The sequence below is a fragment of the Centruroides sculpturatus genome, unplaced genomic scaffold, assembly GCF_000671375.1.
Source record: "Centruroides sculpturatus isolate CEXI.00-Female unplaced genomic scaffold, Cexi_2.0 scaffold32, whole genome shotgun sequence".
Classification (NCBI taxonomy): Eukaryota; Metazoa; Arthropoda; class Arachnida; order Scorpiones; family Buthidae; genus Centruroides; species Centruroides sculpturatus.
The window spans coordinates 175,165-197,969 of NW_019384445.1; the positions used below are offsets into that span (position 1 = coordinate 175,165).

Below are 22,805 nucleotides of genomic sequence, written 5' to 3' on the forward strand. Positions count from 1 at the left end.
AACTATAATCCTACCCAAAGGCAAAAAGGGTTAGATAAGAAGGTTCTAGAAGGAATTTACAACAAAGAAACAGGAAAGAAGGCTAAGATTAATCCAAATAAAACATATGACTACACAATATCATGGCCGACGACCACAATAATGTATTTGTGTTACTTTTTTATGTCGTTATTTTATTTAGAGGATTCTTCTTAATAATTCATGTTATTTTTACATTACTCAAAATTTGTTATTTTACATTTAGGTATACATCTAATAAGGAGATAGGCATGCAACCAGTTAAAGATAAAATTTATTTAAAAGTAAGCAATATGAAAGGAGACTTTCAATATACAGAACTAGTATTAATAATACTACCTTTAAATACAGAGCCACCAATAATTACTGTTTTTGGTGAAATTCAGGTTTGTAATAAATTTATCTATTAATAAAATTAAATTCTAGTAATTAGTTATGAAAAAACTAAAATCTTCAGTCTACCAACAATGTTTTCAGCTTTCAGACTAGTAGCTTGAGAATGGCTGATGATATAAACTGAAAGTTATATTTTCAGTTTCTCAAGCTACATAAATCTCAGGGCAATGTAATTTTTATTAAATAATTGCCAGATGACTGAAGGTTTTGTTTTTCCATGATCCAATAAAATTTTTACATTAAATAAGATTTATTAATGCATTAATATGTATGGATATTATTAACCAATTTAATGTTTTGCTGTAATACACACCAATACATCATATAGTGCTACACTGTATGCACTGTTACTAAAAATTCAAAATTATTGTGATAATTAAGAAAGGGTTTCCATTAGTTGACTAAGGTAAACACCCAACAAAAAAGAAATATGTGCTGTAGATGTTAGAAAATTCAATTTATTTATGTGATATATAATTATATACAAGTTCAAATAATGGATGCTAACTCTAGGATGGTTTATCCAGCAGTTACCCTACACCCGATTGTCAGTGAGACAATTACAAAAGTATGACAATACTTTGAATCACAATAATACTAACTTGTACAATAATCAGGAATACTTCTTATAAAAGGAATACTTCTTATAAAAGGAATTCCTTATGACTAACTTTTAACACTAAACTTACACTAAAAAAGAATGATTGAAGATAGGGGATGAGAAATAGTAAAGATGGCAGATAGGACAGAGCAAATGAACCCAGGTCATATGAAGGTCCTTCTGTGTTGTGAGGGACCATATGGAAACTTTTTCATATTATTCATTCTTCCATCTTCTTTTCCTTGGTTCAAGAGAGTATTTATAACCAGTGGTGATATTCAGCGGGTTCGCACAGGTTCGGCCGAACCCGTTGTTAACATTTTCAAAGTTTTCCGAACATTGTTAAACATATGTAACATTTCTCAATGGTTTGATTCTTTTAAAAATATTAAAATATACGTATTATACTCTGTAACACTACTAAACTAGAGCCTTCCGATGCACTATTTGAGCGAAAAAAAAAAATTGTTAAGGAAAAGTTTTCTGTTAGCGAACCCTTTGATAAATATTTCGAATGTCATCACTGTTTATAACCAAATTGTCAGTTGCTCATTCAAAACTCACAAGTGGTCAAGTTGAATGCTAACTCCAACCTTCTTACTTTGGACCAGGAATTTAGAGGTTTCCACTTGAAGTTATGACTTCACTTGTCTACTTGGGCACTGAACAGACACTGTCATGTCTTTTTCTTTTGTTGTCCTCTCTCTTTGAGCACCAGCCCAAAAAGTGGCCTTCTTTACTATGTATACCCTCAGGTAATTTGTACTGGCCCTCATCTCCAAAAAGGAAGAATTAAAGAGATTAGAATGTTTTAGAATTTGGAAGGAATGAAAAACAGGGGAAAATGTAAGGAGAACAAACAGACAAAAATAGAGAATATCAAAAACACATTAACAACACTTGAAATGACCTAATAGCAAATGATTATATGATCCAGAGTCACCAATGATAGCAGATCTGTGTAACAAACCATTCAATAGCTTGGAAATAACCTAATGTAATGGTATGACACAAACAATGAAATACTTAGGGTCAGTCAGTTGCCAGGTTGGACTTCAGAAATGGGAAAATTACACAAACAGATTAGTTGACAAAATGGCTAGAATAAAAAATTCAAAACAATTGACTATGAATTAGTAAAAACAAAAACACAAATTTATTGAAAATATTACAAGTGAATGAAATATGTACAAAGTTGTTAATGAAAAAGCATGAAAAATGTTGATGAAAAACTACACAAACATTATAAAAACTCAGGACTATAATTAATCCAAATCAAAAATAAAACTAAACAAGTATTCACAAAACTTCGTGACAATTGGGGAATGTAAATCTAACAAAATTAATTTTTCACAAAGTAACTCGGAACTAAATTACTAATAAACAAAGACTCTTATGATCAAAATCATTTAACCGTCGCATCAAAAATGCCAGAAAATCCTTCCGTCAATCAAACTCACTCTGGACCTCATCTTACTTGAACTGAAAAGGTTTATCTCGTAATTTTCACTGTTGCTGGGGTAGCGCCTGCTCAAGCATTTATGTCGCCCTTGACAAAAAGACAAATTGCTGCTTCTTAAATTTATTTAGAAAGAAACATGTAATATAAAATTAGCAATCGAGTAGTACAAAACAGTAAAAATTAAAATATACTTGTACCTAGTTACAAATTGTTGACTAATTGCATTTTTAATGATATTACAAAAATGTATTATTGTACAATCAAACAAAAAAGTTATATCCTATAAAAACTAAACAAAATTACATCAACTATACTAAAATTAAAAAAACTTTTTTTTCACTTTTAGTTCTGCAAACTTTTTTATTAACTCTTTTAAGTTTACTTGATCGGAAGTTTCATGTGCAATGGCCAAAATGGCCAAAGTATTAAGATGATTTTGCATGGTAGTGGAATGTAAAAAGTTTCTAATTAATTTTTATTTAGAGAAACTCCTTTTCCCTCTAGCTACAGTTATTGGTATAATTGGCAATATTCTTACGGTGACACTAAGATTTGGGACAAAATTTAACATTGTTGCTTATACTTTTCCTTTTTGCCCAAAAGCCCTCTTTTATGGTTGTTTTTTTTCAGAATTAAAGAATGCAAATATTTTCTTAGCTTTTATGCAAAAATAATTAATATGAAATATAAATTGCATGGTAATTTTAGCCACAGAAAAAAATTGACAAATATAAATTTTTATTATTATAAGTTAAATACTTAAATAATCAAATTTAAATTTGATTATTTAAGTATTTAACTTATAAATATAAAAATTTATATTTGTCAATTTTTTTCTGTGGCTAAAATTACCATGCAATTTATATTTCATATTAATTATTTTTGCATAAAAGCTAAGAAAATATTTGCATTCTTTAATTCTGAAAAAAAACAACCATAAAAGAGGGCTTTTGGGCAAAAAGGAAAAGTATAAGCAACAATGTTAAATTTTGTCCCAAATCTTAGTGTCACCGTAAGAATATTGCCAATTATACCAATAACTGTAGCTAGAGGGAAAAGGAGTTTCTCTAAATAAAAATTAATTAGAAACTTTTTACATTCCACTACCATGCAAAATCATCTTAATACTTTGGCCATTTTGGCCATTGCACATGAAACTTCCGATCAAGTAAACTTAAAAGAGTTAATAAAAAAGTTTGCAGAACTAAAAGTAAAAAAAAAGTTTTTTTAATTTTAGTATAGTTGATGTAATTTTGTTTAGTTTTTATAGGATATAACTTTTTTGTTTGATTGTACAATAATACATTTTTGTAATATCATTAAAAATGCAATTAGTCAACAATTTGTAACTAGGTACAAGTATATTTTAATTTTTACTGTTTTGTACTACTCGATTGCTAATTTTATATTACATGTTTCTTTCTAAATAAATTTAAGAAGCAGCAATTTGTCTTTTTGTCAAGGGCGACATAAATGCTTGAGCAGGCGCTACCCCAGCAACAGTGAAAATTACGAGATAAACCTTTTCAGTTCAAGTAAGATGAGGTCCAGAGTGAGTTTGATTGACGGAAGGATTTTCTGGCATTTTTGATGCGACGGTTAAATGATTTTGATCATAAGAGTCTTTGTTTATTAGTAATTTAGTTCCGAGTTACTTTGTGAAAAATTAATTTTGTTAGATTTACATTCCCCAATTGTCACGAAGTTTTGTGAATACTTGTTTAGTTTTATTTTTGATTTGGATTAATTATAGTCCTGAGTTTTTATAATGTTTGTGTAGTTTTTCATCAACATTTTTCATGCTTTTTCATTAACAACTTTGTACATATTTCATTCACTTGTAATATTTTCAATAAATTTGTGTTTTTGTTTTTACTAATTCATAGTCAATTGTTTTGAATTTTTTATTCTAGCCATTTTGTCAACTAATCTGTTTGTGTAATTTTCCCATTTCTGAAGTCCAACCTGGCAACTGACTGACCCTAAGTATTTCATTGTTTGTGTCATACCATTACATTAGGTTATTTCCAAGCTATTGAATGGTTTGTTACACAGATCTGCTATCATTGGTGACTCTGGATCATATAATCATTTGCTATTAGGTCATTTCAAGTGTTGTTAATGTGTTTTTGATATTCTCTATTTTTGTCTGTTTGTTCTCCTTACATTTTCCCCTGTTTTTCATTCCTTCCAAATTCTAAAACATTCTAATCTCTTTAATTCTTCCTTTTTGGAGATGAGGGCCAGTACAAATTACCTGAGGGTATACATAGTAAAGAAGGCCACTTTTTGGGCTGGTGCTCAAAGAGAGAGGACAACAAAAGAAAAAGACATGACAGTGTCTGTTCAGTGCCCAAGTAGACAAGTGAAGTCATAACTTCAAGTGGAAACCTCTAAATTCCTGGTCCAAAGTAAGAAGGTTGGAGTTAGCATTCAACTTGACCACTTGTGAGTTTTGAATGAGCAACTGACAATTTGGTTATAAACAGTGATGACATTCGAAATATTTATCAAAGGGTTCGCTAACAGAAAACTTTTCCTTAACAATTTTTTTTTTCGCTCAAATAGTGCATCGGAAGGCTCTAGTTTAGTAGTGTTACAGAGTATAATACGTATATTTTAATATNCAAGTTCATTTGTTCTTTATAATTGTAATGCCGCCGCTTTCCATGCTGATGCTATTTTGTCTGATTCTCGAAAATTTATATTTTGCCCTTTTCCCCTGTACTTATAAATGTGCCAGGCCTCTGCATACTTTAGGTGTTGTCTATTTTCAACATTTTGAATAACATCTGCCTTGCTCCATTCGATTGCAATCTCTGCTAGATCCGCGATTGCATAATTAGCCAAAACCATGACTGGTTGTTTAAATCTTATATTCTTTTCGTGCTCCTTCAATCTTTCATTTAACGATCTCTTTGTGGCTTCTATATAATATAGCACCTTTTTCAGCATCTTATCATGCAAAGGTATTCTGTACACACCTGGAACTAGCCTCCTGTCTATGGGTGTTTTGTCATTTCTTAGCATTTGGAATATTGTCGTGTTTCTCTTATATGCTATTTTCTTGTTGCTCTGTATTCCTATTTTTCTGTATATATTACTTAACGTTGCCCTGTATTCCATTATGGTGAACTCCTTTTTCTCTTTCTTATCTTTAGTCTTATTGCCTCCTTTTTCTGCTTCTTGTATTAAGGCTTTTACTTTACTTTGCTTAAGTCCTACATCTCTTGCTAGCTTTGCGATGTATTCAAGTTCTTTACATGTGTCATGAACCTTGCTANAAATTACGTATGTTTAACTTTCTACAGTTCAAAAAGTGTAAAGATGTAGTAATGAGGGCTAAAATTAAGACTGATGATGACGAATGGGACTCCTACATCTCTTGCTAGCTTTGCGATGTATTCAAGTTCTTTACATGTGTCATGAACCTTGCTACAATAAGTGTATGCTCTTTTAATCAGTGCTCTAAACACTGCTAGTTTGTAGCTTGTTGAGTCATGAGAGGACAATGGTATCAAATCCGGAAAGTACGTCGGCTTTCTATATACTTTCGTAGCAATTTGCCCTTCTTCATCTATTTCAATTTCTATATCTAAGAAATATACCCTTTTATGATTTTGCTGCTCTAGTTCTAATTCCAGGCCATAAGTCCCACTGTTATGACTGGGTTGTCCGTCCCTAGAGTGGGCTGTGGCTGGGGTTTTGGGGTTTTTAAACACATTGATGTGACGTCACAATTACCTATTCCACTCAAACTCATTTACTATATATAAACTATCAACTTTTTTTTTCTTTGTAATATTTCAGTTATAATATTGTAGTGATTATGGCTATATCAAAATGTAGCCAGTCTGTTTGTGGGGTAACTTCGATTGAGGACTTTACAAAATAAGGACACATGCTGGTGAAAATAATTAATTTAATGCAAAATAAAAGAATCAAAATAACAAAACAGCTTGCAGACTTAAACAGTATTCTTACAAACTATGTAAATTTCTTGATCTTATCCACTAATTATAAAAAGATTGCTTGGAATCACAGTATTACTAATATGCACTTATTCTTAAAATACAGTAGAACCTCCATTATCCGGATTTTTGATTATCCGGAGTGTTCAAAATAAACAAAAATTTTATGAATTTGCTGATTTGCACTTGGCAAATTACGACACTGTTTATGTGCGTGATGGAATGCATAACTTTTTTTGTTTCAACAACGTCTCATCCAGCACAGTAGTTGTAAACTTTTAAATATATTTTACGTAGCAATAAAAATATAACTTGACATACGTATTTATAAATAATTTATATTCAAATTACATCATTTCTATGACCAAGGGCGGCGTAAGGCATGGACGACGTGGGCCACCGCCTATGCCTCGCGGTCCGAAGGGCCTCGCGCCTCGAAGGTTTATGCATTACTTAAAAGCCGCGAACGCGACGAAAAAATTTTACTCGTCATAAAACGATAAATAGTTTGTCAAATTTTTATTCATAAAAATGCAGTTTCAACTGCTTTTTATTTTATAAAATCCGTCTTCTTGCGCCACCAGAGGGCCTTTTAAACAATAGGTAGTCTGTTAGCGTTGGTCAGTAGTAGTCCAAATTCAATACGAACGTTTGTTTCTTGAAAATTTGATCACGATTTAAATACAGTATTTACTTTTAATATTACCGATATGTCATCGAAAAGAAAACATGTTGTATTATCATTAAAAGACAAAGTATTTGTTTCGATTATCCGGATTTTTCCTTATCCGGACTATCTTCATCCCCAATTAGTCCGGATAATCGAGGTTCTACTGTATATACAAATATTTACAGGGTGGTATACTTGGTTGTTGCATCCTCTTAATACAGTTACTCGACAAAATTGATGTTCTTTGTCAACAAGCACATGGTTGACACTTTGTTAACAAGCACATGGTTGACGTCCTGACCAATCAGCTGGTCCAATTGAGTCACCACATAAAAGGTGACAACCAGGGCACAAAAAGGAAAATAACATGAAATTCCATACATTTTCAAACCCAATACAAAATAAAAGAAAAAATGTATACATGATAAGAAACAAGCAACACGTATAAATACAAACAATAGTCGCAAAGCACTACACAGTTTTTTATTAACATTTTCTACTTTTACTATTTAGTATTTTACAACTTATTCAATTTTTTTTAAAGAACTTTATAATTCTATATATTTTTTTAATAATTGCAAAAGTAATTTTATGGTTTATTTGGTATTCTCATTTTATAATCATAGAATTATTAAGAAACATGTTTATACACTTTTTCTTCTATATTTAAGACTGGAAAATTATTTTCCATTCTTGATTTAATAGAAACAGTGTGTCTTTTGTAAACAAGAACAAAGGGAATTGAATGGGTTATAAGTATATATAAACTGCAAAAATAGTAAGTGTAGTTAATAAACTCCAAATATTTTTAAAATGCAGTCTATTTTAAAAAACTTATCAAACGTTTTCGGTCGAATTAACAGACCTTCTTCAGGATCAAACTAACAGAATTTAAATTTGCCAAACGGAAATTCCAAAACGTACGCTCTACAATCTTCTCAGATTCGATTGCACAAGTTCATTTGTTCTTTATAATTGTAATGCCGCCGCTTTCCATGCTGATGCTATTTTGTCTGATTCTCGAAAATTTATATTTTGCCCTTTTCCCCTGTACTTATAAATGTGCCAGGCCTCTGCATACTTTAGGTGTTGTCTATTTTCAACATTTTGAATAACATCTGCCTTGCTCCATTCGATTGCAATCTCTGCTAGATCCGCGATTGCATAATTAGCCAAAACCATGACTGGTTGTTTAAATCTTATATTCTTTTCGTGCTCCTTCAATCTTTCATTTAACGATCTCTTTGTGGCTTCTATATAATATAGCACCTTTTTCAGCATCTTATCATGCAAAGGTATTCTGTACACACCTGGAACTAGCCTCCTGTCTATGGGTGTTTTGTCATTTCTTAGCATTTGGAATATTGTCGTGTTTCTCTTATATGCTATTTTCTTGTTGCTCTGTATTCCTATTTTTCTGTATATATTACTTAACGTTGCCCTGTATTCCATTATGGTGAACTCCTTTTTCTCTTTCTTATCTTTAGTCTTATTGCCTCCTTTTTCTGCTTCTTGTATTAAGGCTTTTACTTTACTTTGCTTAAGTCCTACATCTCTTGCTAGCTTTGCGATGTATTCAAGTTCTTTACATGTGTCATGAACCTTGCTACAATAAGTGTATGCTCTTTTAATCACTTTTAACCAAAGAGATTTTTTATTGGGCAATATCAATAACGCAGCAAAGTTAAGAAAGCAAATTTTAGAACCGGCACATTTGGCTACATTGTCATCACTTCATTTTTGAAGGTACTACATACTCGCAGCTTAGAGGAGTACCAATGGGTAGCCCGGTCTCAGGCTTATTGTGCGAGATGGTAATAAGATCTCTCGAAAATACTGTATTGCAGAAATATGAAGATAATATGATAATGTATGAAACATATGTCAATGACGTGTTTATTATTTGGAATGATAAATCAGACATACACCAATTTATTAGAGATATAAACAGCAATACTTATGGCCTGGAATTAGAACTAGAGCAGCAAAATCATAAAAGGGTATATTTCTTAGATATAGAAATTGAAATAGATGAAGAAGGGCAAATTGCTACGAAAGTATATAGAAAGCCGACGTACTTTCCGGATTTGATACCATTGTCCTCTCATGACTCAACAAGCTACAAACTAGCAGTGTTTAGAGCACTGATTAAAAGAGCATACACTTATTGTAGCAAGGTTCATGACACATGTAAAGAACTTGAATACATCGCAAAGCTAGCAAGAGATGTAGGACTTAAGCAAAGTAAAGTAAAAGCCTTAATACAAGAAGCAGAAAAAGGAGGCAATAAGACTAAAGATAAGAAAGAGAAAAAGGAGTTCACCATAATGGAATACAGGGCAACGTTAAGTAATATATACAGAAAAATAGGAATACAGAGCAACAAGAAAATAGCATATAAGAGAAACACGACAATATTCCAAATGCTAAGAAATGACAAAACACCCATAGACAGGAGGCTAGTTCCAGGTGTGTACAGAATACCTTTGCATGATAAGATGCTGAAAAAGGTGCTATATTATATAGAAGCCACAAAGAGATCGTTAAATGAAAGATTGAAGGAGCACGAAAAGAATATAAGATTTAAACAACCAGTCATGGTTTTGGCTAATTATGCAATCGCGGATCTAGCAGAGATTGCAATCGAATGGAGCAAGGCAGATGTTATTCAAAATGTTGAAAATAGACAACACCTAAAGTATGCAGAGGCCTGGCACATTTATAAGTACAGGGGAAAAGGGCAAAATATAAATTTTCGAGAATCAGACAAAATAGCATCAGCATGGAAAGCGGCGGCATTACAATTATAAAGAACAAATGAACTTGCGCAATTGAATCTGAGAAGATTGTAGAGCGTACGTTTTGGAATTTCCGTTTGGCAAATTTAAATTCTGTTAGTTTGATCCTGAAGAAGGTCTGTTAATTTGACCGAAAACGTTTGATAAGTTTTTTAAAATAGACTATATTTTAAAGGTATTTGGAGTTTATTAACTTGTTATAGTAATGCAGGTAGAGATATAATAGTAAGAATAGGAATAAAAATTTGAAAATTAGAATCATTATTTTTGGTTTCTTAATAAATCTATGACAAAATATTAGCTTATGATGGAACTGATCCATCTTTTAAAAACATTATAATGTAAGAAATCCTGCAGCAAATTATTTGAGTTTGAGTTTGGTTTGTAAAACATATATTTTATAGGTAGAAGAAAGCAAGATGGTTATTGTAGGACCTGATATATTTACTGTTATTGATGAAGACACATCGGCAGCTGATCTGACAATAATCATCGACATTCAACCCAAATATGGATATCTTGCAAATCAAAAACAGTGTAAGAATTATTCCATGAAATTTCTTAAGTCACAGATATAATCTGTGACATGGAAGAAAAAGGATCAATGTCAAAGATAAATGCCCATGACATTGACCTTATTCTTCCAAGCCACAGTTGATCAATAAATCAATTGTGTTGAATTTTATAATTTGTTTATGTTAATTATTGTACATTTATATCTGGCAACACTCGAAAAGTTGTTAGTCGTCAGAGTTTCGTCTGGTTGTAAAGTCATAAATTAGTTCTGTTAGTTATTAAAGTTAAGTATTAAAAGAATAAAACAAAAGAAAAGGTAGTGCTTTATTTTTTGTCTTAACATGGCAGCAGAGTGTGGTTGAGAAAACAAGAAGTGAAAAGGGTTAAATTAGTTTAAGAAAATAAAGAATGAGCACACGTGGTAATGGCAGCAAAGAACAGAGATATTAATATATCAATATTTGATGGAGCAGACTATAGTAATCGGAAATTACGTATGTTTAACTTTCTACAGTTCAAAAAGTGTAAAGATGTAGTAATGAGGGCTAAAATTAAGACTGATGATGACGAATGGGACGAATGAGATGTCCAGGAGACTAATTATATGTATAGTGGAATAACAAACAAACAGCTAGAATACATAAGCGAACTTGATACGGCTGATGAAATTATCCAAAAGTTTGATGAGATGTATCTGAAAAAGTCAACAGCTCTGCAAATTGTGTGCCGACATAACCTTGAAAGTATCAAATTGAAAAATTATTCAGATGTATGCTTATTCTTCGACGCATTTGAAAAGGCTGTGAACGAATTAAAGCAGGCAGGTGCAATGATATCAGAACAAGAAAAATTAAACTACATGTTAAAATCGCTACCACAGAAGTGTAGTCATATTGGTGATTTAATACATGTTTTACCAGAAAAGGAGAGAACTGTTGACTATTTGAAAAGCAAAATAAAGTTAAAAAGTGCAGAGGAAAATTCTAATGAAGAGTCATCAAATGATAGATCAAATGTATTTCGAGCTGAAGCCAGGCCATCAATTCAGAATAAGTTGAAATGTTTCAGCTGTGGAAAACCTGGTCATTTAAAAAGAAATTGTCGTTTTGAAATTGAAAATCGTAGCCGAAGTTGTGGTTTTTCTGTTTATCGAGGACGTGGATTGTTCAATGCCAGAAACTTTCAGAGAGGACGAGGAAATTTTCAACAAAACATACACGAATATCGAGGAAATAGTTTTCAGACTACCATTGCAAATAATACTTATACAACAAGTAAAAACGAAAAGTCGAAGAAAGATGAAATAGAATGGTTACTTGATAGTGGTTGCACAGATCATATCATTAACACTGATGAGTATTTTGAAACCTCTGAGACATTGAAGAAACCTATAAAAGTAAAACTTGGTGATGGAAGAATATTATAAGCTACAAAAGTTGGTAATATTAAAACTTGTTTCTCAGTTTATGGACAAAAGTCTGAGGTTATGTTGGAAAATGTTTTTTTTTGTAAAAGATATGAAGGCAAACTTGTTGAGTTATTCGAGGATCACAGTTAAACATTCAATTGTTTCAAGAGGAAAATTTTCAAAAATATACAACCCATATGGAAAGGTGATAGCTGTTGCAATCAAAGAGGATAAACTATATAAAATGAAAAGTTATATCAATGAAAGAAAATCACAAGCGAACATGAGTAAAAGCAACATGACTATAAAAGAAAAACTACATAGAACACTGGGACATATCAATTTTAACAACTTGAAAATAATGTGTAAAAATGAATCACTAGATGGACTACCCAGAGAGATTGAACCAGAATATTTAAAGTGTGCTACATGTATTGAAAACAAAATGCATAACTTACCATTTCATAATAACAGGAGAAGAGCAGAAGACATATTAGAAATTGTACATACAGATCTAAATGGACCACATCAAACTACAGGAAATCTTGGAGAAAAATATTTCTTAAATTTCATAGATGATTATAGCAAACTAGTTAAAGTTTATTGTATCCAGACAAAAGATGAAGTATATGAATGCTTAGTACAGTATGTTAATGAAGTTCAAAACTTGACTGGAAAGATGATAAAGGAACTGCGATGTGACAATGGGAAGGAGTATATGAATGCAAGAATTTTTAAGTTTGCAAAGGAAAAGGGAATAATAATAAAACCTTGTCCATCATATGTGCATGAACTAAATGGAACAGCAGAAAGATACAATCGAACATTAATGGATATGGGGAGATGTCTTTTATCAGAAGCAAAAATTGAAAGAAGATTTTGGCCAGAAGTAATTAAAACAGCTGCATATCTTAAAAACAGAACATTAACTAATACCATTGAGAGAAAAACGCCATATGAAATATTTTTCAAAAGGAAGCCATCAGTAAAAAATTTAAAATTATATGGAAGTAAAGTATTCGTAAGAATTCCAGAAGAAAAACGAAAATCTAAATGGGACAAGAAAGCAGAGGTTGGAATTTTGATTGGATATACAGATACTGGATATAGAGTATTGATGAATAGCAGAGTTATAATGGCTAGACATTGTGACATAATAGAAGAGAATGTAAACTTGTGTGGATTTGAAAATGAGAAAGAGGAAAAGAATGAAGATAAAGAAGAAAGACAAAAGGATTCAGATCAAGCAAAGGAAAAGGAAGGAGAAGACTCTACTAGTACAAACCATCAAGAAAAGGATATGACAAAAGACTTGGAAAAAGACAATACACATAAAGAAAATAGTAATGATGAGATAAAAGAGGATGAAGAAAAAACAAAAGGAAAAAGATCAGGAAGACAAATTAAACATCCACTCCGCTTTGATGAAGAATTTGGTTATTACAGTATAAGTGTAAATTACTGTGATGCTACTGTTCCAGAAAATTTTCAGGAGGCGATGACAAGTGATGATTCAAAGAAATGGAAAGCAGCAATGAATTCCGAGATGGACAGTCTTGTGATAAACAATACATGGACACTTGTGAGCAAGCCTCCTAAAGACAAAAGGGTAATTGATGTGAAGTGGATATACAGAAAGAAGAGTGAAAGTGAATATAAAGCCAGGTTAGTGGTAAGAGGTTTTCAACAAACTGATTGTATTGATGACATTTATTCTCCTGTTGCTAAAATGCCGACTTTAAAGTTGCTACTGTCTTATTGCTGTCAAAATTCTTTAAATATTCATCAAATGGATGTAGAAACAGCATTTCTAAATGGTAAAGTTTTGTCTGAAGTTTATGTAAAACAGCCAATTGGTTATGAAGATGGTACTGATAGAGTTTATAAATTGAATAAGTCATTATATGGATTAAGGGAAAGTCCTCGAGCATGGTATGAATGTTTTAATGACTTTCTGACTACTCTTGATTTTTACAGGAGTAAATATGATTATTGCCTGTATGTTAAAAAGGAGAATGATTTGACAATTTACATTTTATTATTTGTTGATGACCTTTTGGTTTGCTGTAAAGATAAACAAGTTATTGTTGACATTAAAAACAAGTTATCTAATAAGTTTAGAATGAAGGATTTAGGTAGAGTAAAAAACTACATTGGTATTGATATTGAATATGACTATGAACAAGATAATATTTTAACCTTAAGTCAGAAATCTTATATTGAGTCTTTAGCTAAACGTTACAATATTGAAAATTCAAAATTGTATAAGACACCTATGGAAATAAATTTAAAACTGGAAAAGTCTAATGAATATGACTATGAACAAGATAATGTTTTAACCTTAAGTCAGAAATCTTATATTGAGTCTTTAGCTAAATGTTATAATATTGAAAATTCAAAATTGTATAAGACATCTATGGAAAAAATTTAAAACTGGAAAAGTCTAATGTAAATGAGGATGTAAAGTATAGATATTTGATAGGTGCACTTCTGTACATTAACTCTGATACTAGACCAGATATATCTTTCAGTGTAAATTATCTGAGCCAATTTCAAAATTGTTATGATGAGAGACACTTTAAATATGCTTTGCGAGTCTTGAAGTACTTGTATTTGAGAAAAGACCTTAAATTAAAATATTATAAGAATAATAATACTGATATCTTAGATTGTTTTGTGGATTCTGACTGGGCAGGAGATACTCTCGACAGGAAATCTACCACAGGATTTATAATTAGATTGTTAGGAAATGTAATGTTAAGATTAATCATATTTATTATTATAAGCTGCGGTAAACTCAAGCACCACCTGTTTTCTTTGTTTAGAAATCCAAGTCGGATGTGCGTAGGTCAATAAAAAAAAGGTTTGTTTTTGTTGATTAATCCCGCCATTTTTTCTTGATTCGTTCATGGTTACATGATAATACAACAGGTTATGGGCCCAGGACTTGTGAATGAATCTCGACAGTCGAATTTGTCTAAGAGAAAGGAAAAGGCATAAATTGAGAACAGCAAGTTGTGTCGAGACACGTGTCAGCCATACCTTCATTCATCGTCTGCAATTGTCATCTTTGACAAGCTTCAATCGTTGGTCAACTTCGTCAGTGTTTGTAAATGATCGTGAATTGCTACCTGTCATCACTGTAAGTGTATTTAGATAAGATACAAAACTAATTAAGTCAGTAAATTATTTAGTCTGTCAATATGGATATCGTAAAATCTCAAATGGAAACTTCGTCAGAAGATTCGCAGGGAAATATTAATTATGTTTCATGGAAGTTTAAATTAAATCTTACATTGAGATTGAAGGATTTGTATGACATTGCGAACGGAATTATTCTTAAACCTGAAAATGCGAATAATGCGGCAGATGTTGCAATGTGGATTAAAAAGGATTTAGACACTCAAGCTTGTATAGGTTTAAATGTGAGCAGTAATATCACAAAGAAAATTGCAAATTGCACTTCTGCGTATAGTATGATACACAAATTAGAAACCTTGTATGGTAAAAGGTCTGATCTCACAATTGAAGGGTTACAGAGAAATTTTTTTAATTATAAGTATGATTCAAGCAAATCTGTAGTGGAGAATTGCTTATCAGTTCAACAATATGCGGAAGACTTAAAAGCTGAAGGAGTAACAATTAAAGAATGCTGGGTTATGACAAGAATGCTCGGAATACTGCCATCGAAACTATACCACTTGAGGACGTCATGGGATAATGTTAATTCAATGGACAAGAACATTGACACTTTAATTGAACGACTTCGACTGGAAGAAGACAGATTGAAGGAAGATGACAAGAAGGAATCAATCGCACAGAATGCTCTCATTTCAACGCAGAAAATGCAAGGTAACAAGGACAAAAGTCAGCAGAAAAGTTCAAGAGTCGAATGTTTCAAATGCGGACAAAAGGGATATGTAAAGAAATATTGCAAGAATAAGCCATGTCAGAAATATTTGGAGTATTGTAGGAAAACTTATAATTGTAACAATTGCAATCAAAATGGCCATTTCGCAAGGGAGTGTATAAATGAGAAGTCAGACGAATCAAACAAAGGAGATAGGATCAAAGGACAACGACGAGCTCTTGTCACTGTAGGATTGACATCAACGAAAATAAATGACAGGAACTCAAGACGAGATCGACAGGATATCTGGTATCAAGATAGTGCTGCCACACAGCACATAAACTTCAGGAAAGAATGGCTGACAAACTACAAAGCGCTGGAGGAGTATACGGAGATGATACTTGGTAACAACACAGAAATCAATGGATTGGATTGGAGTAGGTGACGTCGAACTCGAGGCTTTTAATGGAAGGGAATGGTATGCAGCAACCCTGAAAGATGTTTTATATGTTCCTAATATATCATTCAATCTATTTTCGGTTACCCAAGTGTTGGATAAAGGGTTTATTCAGATTGCCAATGCAAACACATCAATTATCAAAATGGTCGATAGAAAGGAGCAAATAGCAGTAGCACAACGACATGAAGAATTATATCAAATGATGTTTCGCAGAGAGGACACAGGAATGTGCATGATAGCCAACTCAATCAAAGTCTGGCACATCAGAATGTAAAGTACTGCAAGAGTATTTTGGACAGAAATAATATAAGATATATTGATGACTGGGACAACAACGTTTGTATTGGCTGTGTCTATGGCAAACAACATCATATCTCTCACCCAAGAAATAACAAGGTAGCGAAAGAAGTATTGGATCTGATACGTATTGACTTAGGTGAAATGGACACCTTATCTCTGGGAAAGGCAAGATATTTTCTCTTATTCAAGGATGACTTTTCTCATTTTAGGAGTGTTTATTTTTTATGAACCAAGGATGAAGCCCCTGCAGCATTGAGTAAATACATGAAACTAGTTTAAAACCAATTTGGAAGAAAAGTGAAAAGTCTAAGGTCTGACAATGGGACAGAAATCAAAAATTCGACTACCAGGGAGTTATTGGAGGAGCTTGGAGTTTTACATACTAGGACAAATACATATACACCACAGCAAAATGGACGAATAGAGAGGGAGATGCACACCATAGTGGAATCAGCTCGATCTGTTTTACATGCCAGGAAGTTAAGCAAAAATCTTTGGGCTGAAGCTATTAACTATGCTGTGTTCACCATTAATCAAACAGAAAAGAGCTTTATAGATGATAAAAGTCCTGCCGAACTTTGGTTTGGACGTATGGTAAACATCTCGAAATTGAAAAGTTTTGGCTGTGAGTGTTATATATTGATTGAAGATCATAAAAGGAGAAAGATGGAGAGAAAGTCTATGAAAGGAATCTTTGTCGGATATGATCTCGATTCACCTTGTTATAGAGTCTACTTGCCAGATGAGAAGGAGGTCATATGCACTGACAATGTGATTTTCAATGAAAAGTCTGAAACTAAAGGAAGCACTGATGAAGTCAAGACCCACATGAAGGAAAAGGGAACAGAAGAAAAGATAGAAGAGTCCCAAACTGTAGAGGATTCAGATGATAAATGTTCACAGAATCATTCATGACACATCACTTCAGAAGAAACTGATGAAGGACCAGAACCGCCAGAGGAGATTCAACAAAGTTTACAAAATCGCCGAAAACTAAAAGCACTGACCAGATTCAACGATTATGAGATGGGACTTATTCACAACAATGCAATGATAGGAGAAACCAAGAATATTTTAGTTAAGGAAGCCTTGAAGGACAAAGGATGGTATAAGCCTCTGCAGCACGAGTACGACAGCCTGATCAAATTGAAGACTTGGAGCCTGGTGCAACCTCCAAAATATGCCAGACCTTTGACATGCCGATGGGTGTTACGTTGTAAACAGGACAGCAGGATGAAAGCTAGACTTGTTATAAGTGGATTCGAGCAAAGGCAGGGCATAGATTATTCAGATACCTTTAGTCCTGTAGCCAGACATTAATCTATCAGACTCATCAGTCACACAGCATCCAGTAAAATGAAAGTAACAGTTTTTGATGTTAAGACAGCTTACCTACATGCCAATCTTAAAGAAGAAATATATCTGAATCAGCCAGAAGGTTTCTCTGATGGGACAGGAAAGGTTTGCAAGCTTGAAAAGAGTCTGTACGGTTTAAAGCAAGCAGCCAAAGATTGGAACGACAAAATCTATGACTTTTTTCTTACGATAGGATTTGTTAATACCGACAATGACCGTGCATTTATTACAACAACGACAGAAGTGTGATAATAGTATTGGTCATAGACAACAGGTTCATTGCCGCCCAAAATGAGGAGGATATTTTCCAGATTTTGAAATTACTGAATGACAAATTTGAAATTACTTATAAAAGAACTTTACAATCATGTACGACATACTTAGGTATGAAGATAGAAGTGTCGTCTGAAGGAATTTTTGTGAGTCAATCTGATTACACAGAAAAGATCTTGAAATGATTTAGATATGATCGAGTGAATGCCGTGAATACACCGATGGAGCCAGGAATGAAAACGAATTCTGAAAACCTTATCAATGACCAGCCATTAGAAAAACAAAATTGTTATCTCAAAGCCATCGGAAGCTTGCTTTATTTAGCAACAATCTCCTGTCCAGATATAAGCTATGCTGTCAATTACCTGGGTAGATTCAGTAATCGACCCTTGACAAGTCACTGGAAGATGATTAAAAGAATTTTTCAGTATCTGAGAGGAACTACACATTTTGGAATATTTTTTAACCGAGATCCGAAGTTGATAGTATATACAGATGCAGATTACGTAGGAGACGACAATAGTCTACATTCTACATGTGGAGTTCTTATCATGAGAGGAGGTTTAATTGTATAGTATTCAAGAAAGCAGCATCTCGTCGCAAACTCAACCGCTGAAGCTGAGTATCGTGCAGCAGTTTCATCTATCGATGATATCTGCTACTTGCAAAGAATAGGGATTGAACTGAGATTATTAAAGAATGAAGAACCTACTTTGTTGCTTGTTGACAATCATTCGCCAATTCACATGCTTCGCTCACCAAGGAAAGATAACCGAGGGTAAAAAGCATATTGAGATTCAAAGAAAATTTATTTAGCAGCATATTGGCACAACTGCTGAATTGCAGCATATTAAAAGTGTCGATCAGCTTGCTGACATACTAACAAAACCTTTGAATCATGTAATATTCGAAAAGTTATGCTGTAATATGATTAAGGAGGAGTGTTAAGATTAATTATATTTATTATTATAAACTGCACTTAAGTCAAGCGCCACCTGTTTTCTTTGTGTAGAAATCCAAGTCGGATCTGTGTGCAGGTCAATAAAAAGAAGGTTTGTTCTCATTGATTAATCCCGCCATTTTTTCTTGATTCATTCACAGCTACACGATAATACAACATGTAATCTTTTGGAAATCCAAAAAACAGAATAGTGTAACAAAATCTTCTACATTTGCTGAGTATATTGCATTATCAGAAGCTGTAACAGAAATAAATTTTCTAATTTGTCTAATAAATGAGGTTTTCATTAGTTTGTAAACCAATTAAGGTATATGAAGACAACTCAGGTGTAGTAGCCATTACTAAATATGGAAATTTTACAAAAAACTCAAAACATATTGAAGTTCATTATCATTTTGTGCATGAGAATGTTAAGAAAGGAAAAATTGAAGTTGTAAAAATAGAGTCAGAAAATAATATTGCTAAGTTTCATTTGGTTGTAAAGTTGTAAATAAGTTCTGTTAGTTATTAAAGTTAAGTATTAAAAGAATAAAACAAAAGAAAAGGTAATGCTTTATTTTTTGTCTTAACAGTTTATTAAGTAAATCATTGTCAGCTATAATTTGTTTTATCTACTAATTTAAGGAAAGTTAAGAAAAGTAGATATAAAAAGATAACTCAAAGAAAGTAAATACAATAATAAATACTGTAAATAATTCTTCATTCTTGTTCTTCAGGAAATCAAAAAATTTTTTACAAAAAAGATACACTTTTAATCTGAACTAGAACATCATCAGCTTTACTAGTAATGGTTAGAATGTGAAGAGCATTTGAAAATCAAATTTGAGATCAAACTCTTTTAAATGACAAAAGCAAAAGACAGTGACACATGCACGATATGCAATGAATATGAATATGTGCATCATCATTGTGGTGATAACACAATGCAGACAAAATTACAAGCAGCAAAATACCATTACTTATATATAAAATGCTTTTAAGGACTGTATACTGAAATTATTTCTATCGTTTTTGTAATTATATTCTCCCAACTCCACATCCTTAGGGCTCCTATTCATCTGTCATCAAGGGTGGCAGAATCTTAGTAATTACATGCATCAATGTACACTCAAACTTTCATATTACAAACTTCTATATAGTGAATTTCCTTGTATAACAAATTTTTGTATTGTACACTACTTTCTCAGCCAAAAATATATGTAAAATTGCTTCTAAATAACAAAGCTAAATTTTTATAGAACAAATTTTTTTAAAAAATTTGTTCTATAAAAATATTCAATTGTCCTTACAAATTTTTTTGAAAAATTTGTAAGGACAATCGATCATTAAAGTCAATTACGCCTCTGGGTCGAGTTCAAATTTAGATTCAATTTTGGGTATCAATCTTTAAACACTTTGTAAAACCATGGTCCAGGTGTGAGAAATAGTGGTCATTAGCTTTTAAAACCATCCTGTAATTTGCCCCCATGTGGGTTGTAAAGAAGGGAAAGAGAGAGATTAGGTCTAAATTTTGTCTTAGGCAGGTAAACGATTTACAATTAACAAATGCTTATTAAATAAAAAAAAATTGCACTAACCTCAAAAATTAGTCCAGCAGTTGTCAAAATTATCACCTTTCTAATGTTTTTTTTTTACACAATTAACAAATGTTCAAAACATTAGAAAGATGATAATTTTGACAACTGCTGGACTAATATTCAAGGTTAGTGAGGTTTTATTTTATTTAATAAGTCATTCAGTTGGAATTTGAAGAACTGTTAATATAGTGCTTGAGCATTACTAAAACTAATATGTTGTGGAAAGTTGATAAAGGCTCAAAAAAGAAGGACATTGCAGCAATGTTTGGAATTACTGCAATAGTTAATCAACCATAATAAAAAATCGTGAATAAATTTTGAAATTAGCCAGTGATGCCAGACTTACAGCAAAATGTGCTAGAAGCTGTGTTTATGTTAATATAGGTGAAGCAGTTTTAATGCTCTTAATGAGTTGGAGGCATATTATGAAGAGAGAACATTTTTTAATTGTTCTGTGCAACAGAAATTATGGATCTTTTGAGAAAACTTAGTTAAACTAAATTGTATTTTAATACTTAAATGTAAACTTACTTAAAATTACATATAAATTACATTATTAATTACTTATAGTGTAATCTCTTACATATATATTTATATTACATTTATTAATTAATATGTTTATTACATATATAACTGTGGGGGCCAAGGGGGGAGAAATAAAAAAATTCTCGATGAATGATAATATGTGATATATATTGTCATCGTCTTCCTTGCCATTTGGATTGCTGAGCGGTAACAATCAACGACATGTAGAAGCAGTTGAGTCAGAGATAGATGCTTTGTTTACAAACAACACAACCGTTTATTAAACATGAAAGAAGCTTACAAGATTTCCGCGATCTTGGAAGTTCTGTGGCGGCTGCAGCCTCTGGGTCTTCCTCTCCTTTCCAAGATAGTCCCATTTTGAAGGAGTGTCCCTTGTTTACGAATGAACCATTCCATCATGTCTCGACGACTCTGGGACGATGCGGTCGACTTCCGTTGAGGGAAAGATGTCGATCCGAGGTCGGGAGATGGAGATGAAGATGGGTGCGAGACACACACACAACAACAGGTCCGTCACTTGGAACTTTCAGGAGAAGAAGCCGTCATGTCCTCGAATTTCTGGGGTTTTATCTGTTTCCTCTCAGATTCCCCTTTCCGATTGGTCTCCCGTTGTCTTCTGATGACAATTCGAACCCTTTCGGGGGCGCAGGAGAGGTCAAAATCGAAGTTTAATTCGATCTCCAATCGGAAATGGTGGACAGACTTACATTCTTTTATTGTTTAAAAGTTAGTGTCGCGTTTTAATAAAATAAAAATCTATTTCTAACTACTAAATATTTTTTTATCTAAAACAATTATTTTAACGCGAATTTTAATGAGGGTTTGGACCTGTCCAGATCCTCACATAACTATATATTACATTTACATTTACATTAATTTAAATTATATAAAACTACAAAAAAAATTATGTTAAATAATACTGTATTAACCAAAAAGTGTAATTTCTGTATAACAATTTTCCTATAGTGAAGATTCCTGTATAGAAAATTTTTCTCTGCTTTAGCAAATTTGTTAAATAGAGATTTGACTGTATTTATAGATAACATGAATGAAAGGTTGTTTAGTAATTCTGATTGTACACAAATCTGTCCAATTTTGTTACTTAGCACGATAGGTGCATCCCAACTTAGTGTGATCTTTTTCATTAACATCCACTGGGTGAGTGTAGTACTGTTAAGAAATGATTTAGCACACAAGTCGTTGTGTTCTCTAACTGTAGAGGGAATTTGCCTATATGTTGAACCCACATAAAAATCCTTACTGTCCCTACTAATGAAAAACTTAGGAGGTTGTCATCACTGATTTGGATGAAATTTTGTGGATTTGTAGTATTTACTTGTACTTAGATTCTGCTAAAGCTGCAGAAACCACTATTCAGGCATTCTCAAGAAAATAATGATTAAAGTTTTTCTAGAACTATTAATATATATGCAGAAGTGCCATTCATGTGTTCATGGCATTGCATGAAGAGCATTAATATTGTTTTATCCTAGTATACTGTGGTATACCAGGATTGTGTGCAGGGTAACCGTAAGACAAAAGACAACAAGGACTTTACACATACCTCAGTGTGTGATGAAACAAAATTTATTCTGTGTAATTACACCCTAGTAGGTCTTAAAACAAGAGACTAATTGGGTTC

General features: G+C 32.5%; 1 protein-coding gene across 1 annotated transcript in view; it reads left to right on the top strand.

Moving 5' to 3' along the window:
• The first annotated feature begins 230 nt into the window (after window positions 1–230).
• Window positions 231–22,805, top strand: part of LOC111620326 (extracellular matrix protein FRAS1-like) — a 190,670-nt gene continuing 168,095 nt past the window's right edge. Inside the window, exons 1-2 of the mRNA XM_023362244.1 lie at window positions 231–404; window positions 10,321–10,453. Coding sequence (XP_023218012.1) covers window positions 270–404; window positions 10,321–10,453 — 268 coding nt within the window. The 5' untranslated portion in view covers window positions 231–269. The remainder of the gene's footprint in view (window positions 405–10,320; window positions 10,454–22,805) is intronic.